Source organism: Adelges cooleyi, unplaced genomic scaffold, assembly GCF_023614345.1.
Source record: "Adelges cooleyi isolate 19-005CV unplaced genomic scaffold, UGA_ACOO_1.1 ACOO_flye_CR_arks_rails_tigmint_CR_PRNA_21, whole genome shotgun sequence".
NCBI classification, from domain to species: domain Eukaryota; kingdom Metazoa; phylum Arthropoda; class Insecta; order Hemiptera; family Adelgidae; genus Adelges; species Adelges cooleyi.
Genome location: NW_026095871.1, coordinates 8,903,191 through 8,915,281, shown reverse-complemented (window position 1 = coordinate 8,915,281; position 12,091 = coordinate 8,903,191). Strand labels below are relative to the sequence as shown.

Below are 12,091 nucleotides of genomic sequence, written 5' to 3'. Positions count from 1 at the left end.
TTTTATACCTATTTCGATGTACTAATTTATATTTTATGATAAACTATAGAATGTCACCTTACGACGGGTTAGCCCCTTATAGCCTATTGCAGTATACAGAATTGGCCGAGGGAATTTGGTATCCAAAAGGAGGTTTTCACAAAGTCATTGAAAGCTTGGAGAGCATAGCTGTCAAACACGGGGCCAAGTTCAACTACAACAGCGACGTCCAGGAAATTATCGTCAACGATCAAGGTGAAGCAAAGGGAATAAAGCTAAGCAATGGTGAAGTAATTGAGAGTGACATTGTAATTTGCAACGCTGACTTGATCTATGCGTACAACAATTTGCTGCCAAAAACAAAGTACGCTAAAAAACTTGGAAGGGAAGAACTTACTTCTTCTTCAATATCCTTTTACTGGTGTATGAATACAATTGTCTCCCAATTTCAAGTACACAACATATTTTTGGCTGAAGATTATAAACAAAGTTTTGATCAAATATTCAAGGACCACACTTTGCCCGACGAGCCTTCTTTTTACATAAACGTACCCAGTAGAATCGACCCAACTGCAGCACCGGAAGGTAAAGATACGGTCGTGGTTTTGGTTCCGGTTGGACATTTATCCGACAAGATTATTGACTTTGATGAACTGGTAAATCGAGCTCGAAGCCATATTATTGAAACGATTGAGAAAAGATTCAAGATATCTAATTTCAGTAGTATGATCGAACATGAGATAGTTAACGATCCCAGAACGTGGAAAAAAGAGTTTAACTTGTGGAAAGGATCCATATTAGGACTATCCCACAAAATGTTTCAAGTATTATGGTTCCGGCCTAGTTTACAGTGCAAAATATTCAAAAATTTATACTTTGTTGGTGCTTCCACACAACCCGGAACTGGTGTACCAATTGTTCTATGTGGAGCTAGACTGTTGGAAAAACAATTAACCGATCGATTTTTTCCAAATAAACAAATAACTAAAAAGGAACCATTGTTTAATATCACTACATTGTTAATAGTCTTTTTGACAGTACTATATTGGTTTATTACCTATGTTTTTAAATAGAATATATATTTAATGAGATAACCATTTGGTATAATGTACTTAGAGAAACAATATAAAATGTCCCTCAAAATATCATAAGTAATTAAAATATCGTTTAAAAAAATTACAAATGTGAAAATTGAACTTTATTAAATTATTTGTGGTATGTATTATACATTATTGTTTGTAACCATAATTTATAATTTTATTGACTGAAAGGTTGACGATTTAATCTTTATAATAATAAAATAACGACCACCTTTGCTACTTAACTCTTTATAACTCTCAAGATAAATATTGTCGTTGACCATTTTTTTATAATTATAATTTATGAGTAATAAGTTGATTAATATATATATTTTTTCTGTATTGTGTCATTTTAAACTGAAATTTTCACAGTTTTATTATCTATAAGAATTATTTTTATTTCTGTATTGCAGCTAACTGTTAAATTACACTACCTATCTAACTTTTTTACGTATAATTATTGTTGATTTTCAATATTATATGTACACCAGTGGTTGATCCATGTTTTGATAAAATAAATTAAACATTTTTTTGTGTTTAATTTCAATCTAGTTTCTAAGATATTAGTAATGTAATGGTGTGTAGTTTTCTAATACGCAAGTATAAAATTAATAATTTGATAATTTTTTTTATCGATCAAGGTGCTGAATGCTAACTAAAGCAGTTTATACGTTAGTTTCAGAAATTATTTATAGGTACACAAGCACAAAAAAAAAACATCTAAAAATAGTATCTTATTTTTTGAAGAAATGGGGTTATATATAGCACCACTGACACTTTTACACTTTAAATTTTCAATATGTCGGCGGTAGTCAATACTCAAATAGGGCCATTTACCAACTATCTTGTTTATCTCTACGTAGTATAAGTAAAACAAATTCGTTTACCGCTTCTGTGCACGTTTTGATTCCGGTTTTCGCCAATAAATAGTGTTTCACGAGAAAGGTTTAAATGTATAATTTGTGGGTACTTTGTTGAAATTATATTTATTAATCCGTGTGCGAGGAAAGCTAGTTATATAAATTATAATATTTAAATTTTATCACACAATAATATATTTTATAATTATCATAGTAAACAAGCGTAAACAACAAAAAATGTTAATAAAATGATTTATGTAACGAACAAATATTGGTTAGTTTTTCATAAAGATTTAAGTATGTTGGCGAATTTGTTTTGCCTATTAGGGTTTGGTAATACCGAATTGCGGACTTAAAGTTCGGGGGGGGGGAAAGGTCCGAGGACAAAAAGTCCGATTTAAAAAGAGTCGGGCAAAAGGCCCAAATATATATATGAATCACAAAAATTGTTCTGGTTTAAACTGTGCTGGATTCTTACTATTTCCAGATTAGCATAGAAACGTTAGATTATGATCAAATTCCATTCAGATTTAATAATTACTTTGACCAATTAGCTAACTTCTTCTGTACTGATTTATACTGTGTTTGGTTTGGACTATGCTAGGTTAAACTGTGCTGGATTTTTGTTTTATTATTTGTGTATTATTAATATTTATTTTAGACTATAATTATTTATTTATTTTGATTACTATTTTTATATAATTTATTATATTTAATCGGACATTTTTTCCATGGACTTTATTACCGTTTACCGGTAACACCACATAGTAGATTAAATTTAAATCAGACAAAGTACTACTAATGTAAACAAAAACGCGACGGCAATTTCTCGATATTCACTATAAACTGTATCACTATTAACCAATACTATTTTCCGAACACACAATTAAAAATACTAATGTATAGATGTTGGCCATAACAATAAACAATATAAAATGAGAACTTGCAGACGTACCTATTTATATATGTGATAAGTACCATCCTTGTGTTATCATTTGTTATTTTTATCATTAATTTAATTATACTAATTTAGTGTTGGCGGCCTGGTATCACCATGGACCAGCTATACTACTACTATCTTATACTCAAAAGCGTAACTATTGAGCTAAAGAATCACTTTTAACGAAATGCTATGAATATATTAATATATACTAATCCAGTAGATAGCCGACTTCAATTTTTGCATAGAAGCTTAGCAGCCATATGCAGTGTTGTAAATATTTCATTGTGATATAATAATACTAAGTAAACCTTATATCTCATTTATCATTACCATAATAAAATATTGGAAACATAATGTAAAAATTGACTACACTGCATTGACCTCCGCTTTAATCTTTAATTAAAGCTTAATTTTTGAGAACACGTCTAAATGCATAGTCGCCCTCCCAGGACTGTCAACGGGTGCACATGTACAGAAAAAAAAGGTTAATATACAAGGTGATCAATCTGATGTAAGACACTCTTTATTTTTTCCTTTGGGAACGTTTTGCCTGTAAAACTGTCGACTCGGATATGTTGTTCCAACTAATTTATTGAAGGAGCTATTCCACCCTTCACTAAAATTATATCATTTGAATTGAGTCTTAATATTGTATAATCAAAACCACCTTTTACAAGTTTTGGTCTTAACTTGGTGGAAGCAGTTGTGGTCATCGCCACAGTTCTCGTCTTAGTGAAATTTATATTGAAAATTAAGTTTGAACGATTTTTTTTTTATTATTTTGCTTAATATCGATGGGAAATATTATTTATTTTAAAACGAACAAAATAAAATATATAATCAATATTCGGACCGTACAAAGTTTATAAAACGTGTTTCAAGTACCTATATTAAAAACAAATATTTGGCCAGAAAAACTGTTTAATTTGTAAAAATTAAACAATTTATCAAACATAAAAACTATCCTTTTAACTATAAGTTTGAATGGAAACGTATACAATACAAATTAAAATAATAATGTACTTAAAGAAGTTGTGATATTAACTGTTTTGCCATTAATGTTAATACATATTTGAAACACATACATTGCAGTTATTTTAACCACTATTGTTTATAAAATATATTGAATGCTTTTAAAATATAAAGAGTACAATCCTATAAATATTTTACTCCATTTGGATAATGCTGCTCTTTTTGGGTATATTGCATTCGATTGTATTTTAGAAGTCAGTCCTTGATATATGTCAGTGGCTGCCAAAACTGCACCTCTTGTCTCTTTTGGTAAACACCTGATGCCAACCACCGATTCTGTTTGAAATTTGTTGGCCAGTTGAATCATTCGGGTGGAATATTTTTTCAATTTTTGGTTACCCAGCGTTCTAGGGTTTTTTTTGTGGCATAATATTTTGATTTCTTCTATCTCGTCGTCCATGTAATCGGTAGGCACGTAACACCGACCCAGCGTTTCACTGTCTGTAATTATATCACGGGCGATGTTGACGATTTGTAATACCTATAAAAAGTTCAGAACAAATTTATAAACAAACAATTATACAACACTATATTACCCAGTATTATTTAAATGTATTAAATATTTTTCTCACTTGTCCCATTTGATGAGCTTTCCCAATAACGTATTCGTGTTTCTCTTTGAATTCGCATCCGCGATCGTCACTCCTGTACATCATCACGTAAACGCACAGCATGCCTACACTTCCAGCTACATAACTGGAATACAACAGCAGATCAGTTTCATCTTTAACGAATCGACCGTCGATATCCCATTTATATCCTGCAAGCAAGTCGTAGAAAGGTTTACGTGGCAAGTAAAACGTTATTCTGGATATCGCCCTAAAACAAGCCAGTTCGTCGTCGGACAATTCTGACTCGAATAATGGCCAGCTGATCTGAGGCATATGAGGTTTTGTTTTAACGTCATAGTCTGATTTCCGGTCGGCGAACAGTTCGTCTACAAATTGTGTGGTCAACTCCAATTTCCGTTTTTTTTTGTCGACGTCTGGCTCGTCGTCAATCATATCGTCGGTGACTCGACAAAAGGCGTACAAAATCATCAAATCTAGTCTAATACCTGTATAGTAATGATAAGATGAAACTTAATTTAGGTTTTTAGTTTTTTTTAATTCACTTTTTACCTGACTGGAAGAGAAAACTGGCGACGTTAAATGATTTGGAAGCGATTGCTAAAACGTCCATACTCTTTTTTATGTCCTTAACCACAATTTCCGGTTTCGAACATTCATCAGTGAGGAACGCAAACAACATTTGACCGATGTAGTGCTTGTTCATACCAAATTGATATGGGTAATCGGAAGTATACGTCTCACTCAGGCCTCGAGCTTTGTCATAGGCACATACGCCCAAAACGATCATTACGTTAACTATAAAAAAGAAAAATGCTTCTTCAATGGGTAAATCCTCGAAAGGAAATATTTCCAAACTAGTTTGCTCGTTAATATGCCAAACGTTTTGCTTTAGCGCCAACTGATCGATCCAACATAAGTACACCGTAGGTACTATTATTGCTACTGATGCTGAAACTTTTTTTTTTGTAAAATAATTTCCTGCACCGTACCATACAAATGCAGTTACGGGGCACACCCACCAAAGTATGGTGCCTAAGTAAAACGATTTTTCACCAGGAATAGCGATAGTCCATCCTATAAGTGTCGTGATCGATAATAGTAAAATTGGTATCCATCGAATCAATTGAAAACTTGGTTTGTTGTAGTTGAAATTTAAACATGGTGTGGACCATCGCATACACATCAGGGCCCAAAGCGATGTTAATGTTGTTTGAAGGATGAAAAACATATATTCTTCAATAGGAACATATCCGAGTACACCTAAAACTTTATTTTTTTGATAAATCCAAGCTCCGTTAGCAATTAAGTAGTTGTCCCATGGTGTTGTATAAACAAGAGCTAACAAGGAGAGAAAAGTAATTTTAAAAATTTCGGATCGATTTATGAAAGGCCAAGTGATTAATGTTAAAACTCCGATTGCAGGAAGTGTGTATACTAAATGGACGTCAAGATAAGACAACATTTTGATGGTACGCTAAAACCTGAAAATTAAAAACATTTTAGTATTACAATAGTAAGTAGATGTCATAATTAAAACAATAAAAGGCGACAAAACCGTTTTTTCTATATTGTGATTATTGAATAACAGGGTGTCACGTGACTATATTAATCCCCCCTAAAGAAACAGGTTGTATCTTACTTTTACAACGTTCAGATTTTTCTGACAACTTCTTAGGAAAAAAATACGAATAGAAAAAATAATGAGAAAATAAAAATACAAATTTTAAAATTTTATTAAAACAGAAAAGTTAGATAAATTTAGATACACTTTTAATTAAAAATCTGATATCAGGGTGATTCTTATGATAAAAGACGATTTTTCTTGGAAAATATAAATATTAAAATAAAAAGTTTTTTCTGTACTTGTACGTACATGTTTTTCTATATTTTCCAATACTTTTAACTTTTTTATCATCATCCTATATGCGTAAAACAAGTATAGACCTCGTTTTTGAAATATTAACATGTTTTTAATTTCATTATATAGTACACAAATATTTTTAAAAAATGTAAGCGTTTGCATTTTTTATTTTCATCAATATGTTCGTTTGCTATGACTACAAATATGTTACACATCTTCCTGTAATTGTCATTTGCTTCGGTTTTCTAAAATACAGAAGTCCATATGATCTCTGTTTTTGTTTTAACTTTAAAATAAAGTTCCAACCAATTATAACCGCGGTTCGTACCGGTTCATTTTAATTAAAAAATATAAAAATTAATTATAAATAAGTTTTAAACTATTGGTTATGAAAAAATGAAATAAACATGTACTATGTAGTGATCATGATAAGATTTTCATGTTTAAACTCTCGATGCATGGAGGTATCACTGACACTTATTGTTAACTTTATAGGCAGCACATATTTGTGGTTTTTATCTTTATCGTCATTCGAGTTGAACACTGCCTAATTCAGTTTTCGCCTAAATTGAATTAGGTATTTCACCTATTGATTATTAATAATAATAAACGCCATGCCGTGGTGATCGGGGCACTGAAAATGGCAGGAAACAAGAAAAACCAAGATCGCTTGATTTAAATATATGCTAAAAAGTTATATTATGCTTATTACAGTATAGATTAAATTTAAATATTAAATTATGGGTGTAATGTAAAAGCAAATATAACAAAACACCATAAAAAAGAACAGGAAACAAATCCTATTTATGTATATTTCTATTCCTGTTTAGTGTTTACTATCACCAAATTACACATGAAAACTATAACATTGCTTGACATCAGCATAAATTTAGAATTAGCAAAAAAATACTGATAGAGGTGACATTTAGATATTTATAGATTGTATTTACCTATTATTATTATTATTAAGACGTATTCAAGTTCTTATATAATCTATCAACTTTTATGATGAAAACCATTAGAATACCTAACGTAGGATCACCCGTACAGCGTAAACCGTAATAATCAAAATTAATATTATACTGGAAAAACCCAAAATAACCGAAAAGTGTATTCTCTTAAAGTAGAGGTTTTAGTTTCCGATGTGTGATTTATATTGTAATTTGTAATGGTTCTATTCGGTTGCCGTCCCAACTCCCAAAACCGGTTGGTGAAAATTGAAAATTGAAACGCTAACATTTTTCAAATTTGTTGTCAAAAAGTTCACACTTTTTTTACGTATAAAGGACGAAGATAAAAATGTTCATAGTATTAGAAAATATAGTAAAATGTGTAGGTACCTAAAAGTATAAGAAAAAAATAATTTTCAAAATATTCATATTTTCCGAGAAAATGATTTTCTTATATCAGATGATCATTCTGTACATCTCAATTAGTTAAATCATCATTTACCATAATCTACCTAATAATACTATTTATAATAATATTTAGTATTATGAGATATTACTTATTAGTACTATGAGATAATACTAATATTAGGGCCCAGTTTAAAAATGCAACTACTGAAAATTGCGAAAAAAAACCTTTTTCTTTCACCATTATTTTATTTCTTACACGTTCTTTTACGTATGTCATTTATAATTTGACTTCTAACTAATATCAAAGTACAAATCTTTTTAGTTTAAATTTTTAAGGTTTGAAGGTCTGGAAAAACGATCTATTAACTATTATTTGTAAGTAACTAATCAAACAAAAGAAGTTAAAAATTTAAAAAAAAACATTTCAACCAAGTCAAAGTACATTATTTCACTTACCTGATACCTAATGTCGCGACACACATATGATTGTCTTGTTCTATAATGTGAATCTACTTCGTAAACTAAGTATAACTATTGTTAAATAAAATTAATAAGCAGATAAGCTGGTTTTGTACTGTGCGGTGTATATTAAAAAGTAAAACACTTTAAATATTTTAAATATATTACAATTTATATGAATTATGGTGGGGAAATATTTAGCTCATAATTTGTATGGTGTTAACAAAATTTATCGTTACGAACTTTATCATTATGTTGTTTAACCTTAAGCTATATTAATTATTTTTAGGAAATCTGTTTTAAATATCAATAAGATTAACTTAGGTTAATTGACTTCTTTCGGTAAAAGGTACTATTTTATCTAAATCAATTAAACCATATTTTCTATTCTTTGTGTGGTTTTTTATGTTATTATATAGTTATATAACAGTTTTAATATTTCATAGACATTACCACTATTAAACTGATTATGAAAGGACTTTAAACTAATTTATCTATCGCTTAGGAGATTTTAACATAAGCTATAAAATGTTAAAAATAAATAGAAACAAAAGTTTATGAAAAGTAAATAAAAATTGCAAACGGTACAGTAAAAAGTTAAAAAATAATATTGTTTGCTTAAAACTTAAAAGTAAGTATGATATTCAATTTCTGTTTGATCATTATTTAAAGCGTAAAAAAATACGCGTTTAAAGAATAATCATAAAAAGTTAATGCTCACAAAGTTATTGCACTTTTAAAAATGTTAAGTAAATTAAGTTTTTTGTTTATAACTTCAAATATAAATCTGATTTCACTATCGATTTCAGCGTAAAATATGTATAGTCCAAAAAATATTTTAAAATGTGACTAGGAACTAAACATTTATGCCAAATTTTTAAAACCATAAAAATGCATTGCACTTTTTATAAGCTGTATATTGGTACTTAAATACTCGGTGGATGATTTTTAAATGGGTTAAGTTACAAGTTACAACACCTAATAAAAAAAAAAAAAATTGTCCAAGTATATTTTTTCTGTAGTACTCACATAGAATGAACTTTTAGGCCAATTAATTGTTGATTTTCAGCAGTTAAGTCGTTAATATTGAGAATGATCCGTTTACAATTCCTTAAGATTTTGTTATGGCAATTTTCCTTTTTTTGTCTACTAATACTACAAATTATATGTGAAACACAAAATATGAGTAGGCTTGAATCAAAACGCACATAATCCAAAAACTAAGTTGCCAACACTTCCTTATAGGATTTTTGATGCTGAATCCGAATGTTTTATTGGGTTTTTCAAAGTCCATCAAAACCGGTCTAGATTAACCTTCAACATTTTGGTTAGTATGAAAACAGGTATGAATTTAATTGATTTTTTGCGTTTTCTGAAAACTGTGATTTTTAGATCATGTCGTCAGTTTTGATTCTAGCCTACTCATACAGTGTTCCACAAAGACTTCACAAATGAAATAACTTGTTCTAGTGAATATTTTAATGTTTTTTTTTTAATTAATTCATAATCATTTGCGTCATGAACACTACGGTTTTTATTTTTCTAAACAAAAAAGTTTTTTTTACCTTTTTTATTATATTGATTTTTTTTTTGTAATTCAAGATAGTCATTTTATTAAGAATAATTAGCTGAGATTTTTGACTGGTCGATACCAGTTTTGGATTATTACTTTTTAAGTTTTACATTTAAGACGAGAGGTGAAATGTGGAAGAGCGAATAGTTTTTTTTATCTGCGCACATTACTCAACTACACTCCACCTCCCATCCTAAACTTAAATAACTTTAAAAAAACTATCCATAACTGGTTGTCGACCAATCAAATTTTTTTTAAATCTTAAATTAAAAAAAATAAAGTTAACCAAAAAAATTATTTAAAAAAGTAAAACAGTTCAGAGCAATACAAGCAGTGGTGTTGTCATAAATGGGTTTCATAATACTACAATTTATTAAACTCTTTTACCTTTATTTTGTTTTAGATTTCAAAAATGGTAAAAATTTGTATTGTGGGAGCTGGCGTCGGTGGAACCGCCACTGCAGCCAGACTTAGTAAAAAAGGATTCCAAGTTGATGTATATGAAAAAAACTCATACAACGGCGGAAGATGTTCATTGATCAAACATAACGGCCATCGATTTGATCAAGGTCCGTCTCTGTACTTGATGCCTAAGATATTTGAAGAAACGTTTCACGATCTGGGAGAAGACATTTACAATCATATTGAACTATTAAAATGTCCATCCAATTATAAGGTCTACTTTCATGATGGGGAAACTTTTGAATTAACAACTGATATATCGAAATTGCAAAGATCGCTAGAAAAATTTGAAGGAGACGGGGAAGACACATTTTTGCGATTATTAAGTTTTTTTAAAGAAACACATGTGCATTATCAAAGAAGCGTTAAAGTAGCGTTAAAGACGGATTTTCAGAATTGGTATGATTTTTTCCATCCAAAGCACATTCCAGACGTGTTGAAACTTCATTTGTTAGACACGGTTTACAATAGAGCATGTAAATATTTCAAAAGCGACTACATGAGAAGAGCATTCACGTTCCAAACAATGTATTTAGGGTGAGTATTTTTTCGTAATAACTTATATCTACATATAATAAAATTGTTTAATTAAATAATTGTATGTTATAACACACAGAATGTCGCCTTACGATGGGTTAGCTCCGTACAACCTATTGCAGTATACAGAATTGGCTGAGGGAATTTGGTATCCAAAAGGAGGTTTTCACAAAGTCATTGAAAGCTTGGAGAGCATAGCTGTCAAACACGGGGCCAAGTTCAACTACAACAGCGACGTCCAGGAAATTATCGTCAACGATCAAGGTGAAGCAAAGGGAATAAAGCTAAGCAACGGTGGAGTAATCAACAGTGACATTGTGATTTGCAACGCCGACTTGGTCTATGCGTACAACAATTTGCTGCCAAAAACCAAGTATGCTACAAAACTCGGCAAACAAGAACTCACTTCTTCTTCAATATCCTTTTACTGGTCTATGAATACAATTGTCTCCCAATTGAAAATTCACAACATATTTTTGTCCGACAAGTATAAGCCTAGTTTCGATCAAATATTCAAGGACCACACTTTGCCTGACGAGCCTTCTTTTTATATAAACGTACCCAGTAGAATCGACCCAACTGCAGCACCGGAAGGTAAAGATACGGTCGTGGTTTTGGTTCCGGTTGGACATTTATCCGACAAGATTATTGACTTTGATGAACTGGTAAATCGAGCTCGAAGCCATATTATTGAAACTATTGAGAAAAGACTCAAGATATCTAATTTCAGTAATATGATCGAACATGAGATGGTAAACGATCCCAGAACGTGGAAAAAAGAGTTTAACTTGTGGAAAGGATCCATATTAGGACTATCTCACAAATTGTTTCAAGTATTATGGTTCCGGCCAAGTATTCAGTGCAAAATATTCAAAAACTTATACTTTGTTGGTGCTTCCGCACAACCTGGAACTGGTGTACCAATTGTTCTATGCGGAGCCCGACTATTGGAGAAACAGATATGCAAAAGATTTTTTGGAGAAAAAAATGTCGCAAATAACAACAAATTATTCATATCATTACTTACGTTTGCATTACTGTTTATTTCCATTTTATATTATCTACTATAAAAAACTTAGTCGTTTCTGTTCAAATTATTATAATATATTATGTATTAAAAAATAATTTGTAAGTGGAAAACAAATTTTAATAATTATTGTTGTTTGATTAATTATGGATTTGTACGTACAAATTTTTCAATTTTGTATTAATTAATAATTATTTTTCTACAACTAGGCCTAATCTTTTTATGTATTAATGCTCAGTATTATTACATTTATTTATGTTTAATAAAATATTTGATTATCCGCTGTAGGTATTATGTAATGGATAGACATTTTTTTTAGCATTTATCAAATACACTATATGTATACACT

General features: G+C 30.2%; 3 protein-coding genes across 4 annotated transcripts in view; 2 read left to right on the top strand and 1 right to left on the bottom strand.

The window, feature by feature from the left end:
- LOC126834667 (uncharacterized) overlaps positions 1-1,513 on the top strand; it is an 8,158-nt gene extending 6,645 nt beyond the window's left edge. The window contains exon 3 of the mRNA XM_050566764.1: positions 50-1,513. Coding sequence (XP_050422721.1) covers positions 50-1,052 — 1,003 coding nt within the window. The 3' untranslated portion in view covers positions 1,053-1,513. The remainder of the gene's footprint in view (positions 1-49) is intronic.
- The window catches only part of LOC126834668 (uncharacterized), a 16,766-nt gene extending 4,675 nt beyond the window's left edge, over positions 1-12,091 (top strand). The window contains exons 1-3 of one of the 2 annotated variants that reach the window (XM_050566766.1): positions 9,565-9,612; positions 10,120-10,715; positions 10,795-12,091. In XM_050566766.1, coding sequence (XP_050422723.1) covers positions 10,129-10,715; positions 10,795-11,785 — 1,578 coding nt within the window. In that variant the 5' untranslated portion in view covers positions 9,565-9,612; positions 10,120-10,128 and the 3' untranslated portion in view covers positions 11,786-12,091. Of the gene's footprint in view, positions 1-9,564; positions 9,613-10,119; positions 10,716-10,794 lie in introns of those variants that run through there. The other variant, XM_050566765.1, reaches the window with a different exon arrangement.
- Positions 3,775-8,283, bottom strand: LOC126834666 (uncharacterized). The gene is made up of 4 exons (XM_050566762.1): positions 8,141-8,283; positions 5,015-5,946; positions 4,466-4,950; positions 3,775-4,374 (listed from the first exon to the last, which is right to left on the bottom strand). Exons 2-4 carry the CDS (start codon positions 5,925-5,927, stop codon positions 3,973-3,975), a joined length of 1,800 nt encoding a protein of 599 aa, XP_050422719.1. The 5' UTR covers positions 5,928-5,946; positions 8,141-8,283; the 3' UTR covers positions 3,775-3,972.

Coding starts and splice junctions, on each gene's coding strand:
- LOC126834666 (XM_050566762.1), bottom strand. CDS start 5,927: ATGTTGTCTTATCTTGACGTCCATTTAGTATACACACTTCCTGCAATC. Junction 4,951..5,014: donor CAGTTTTCTCTTCCAGTCAG/GTAAAAAGTGAA, acceptor ATTACTATACAG/GTATTAGACTAGATTTGATG. Junction 4,375..4,465: donor AAGCTCATCAAATGGGACAA/GTGAGAAAAATA, acceptor AACTTTTTATAG/GTATTACAAATCGTCAACAT.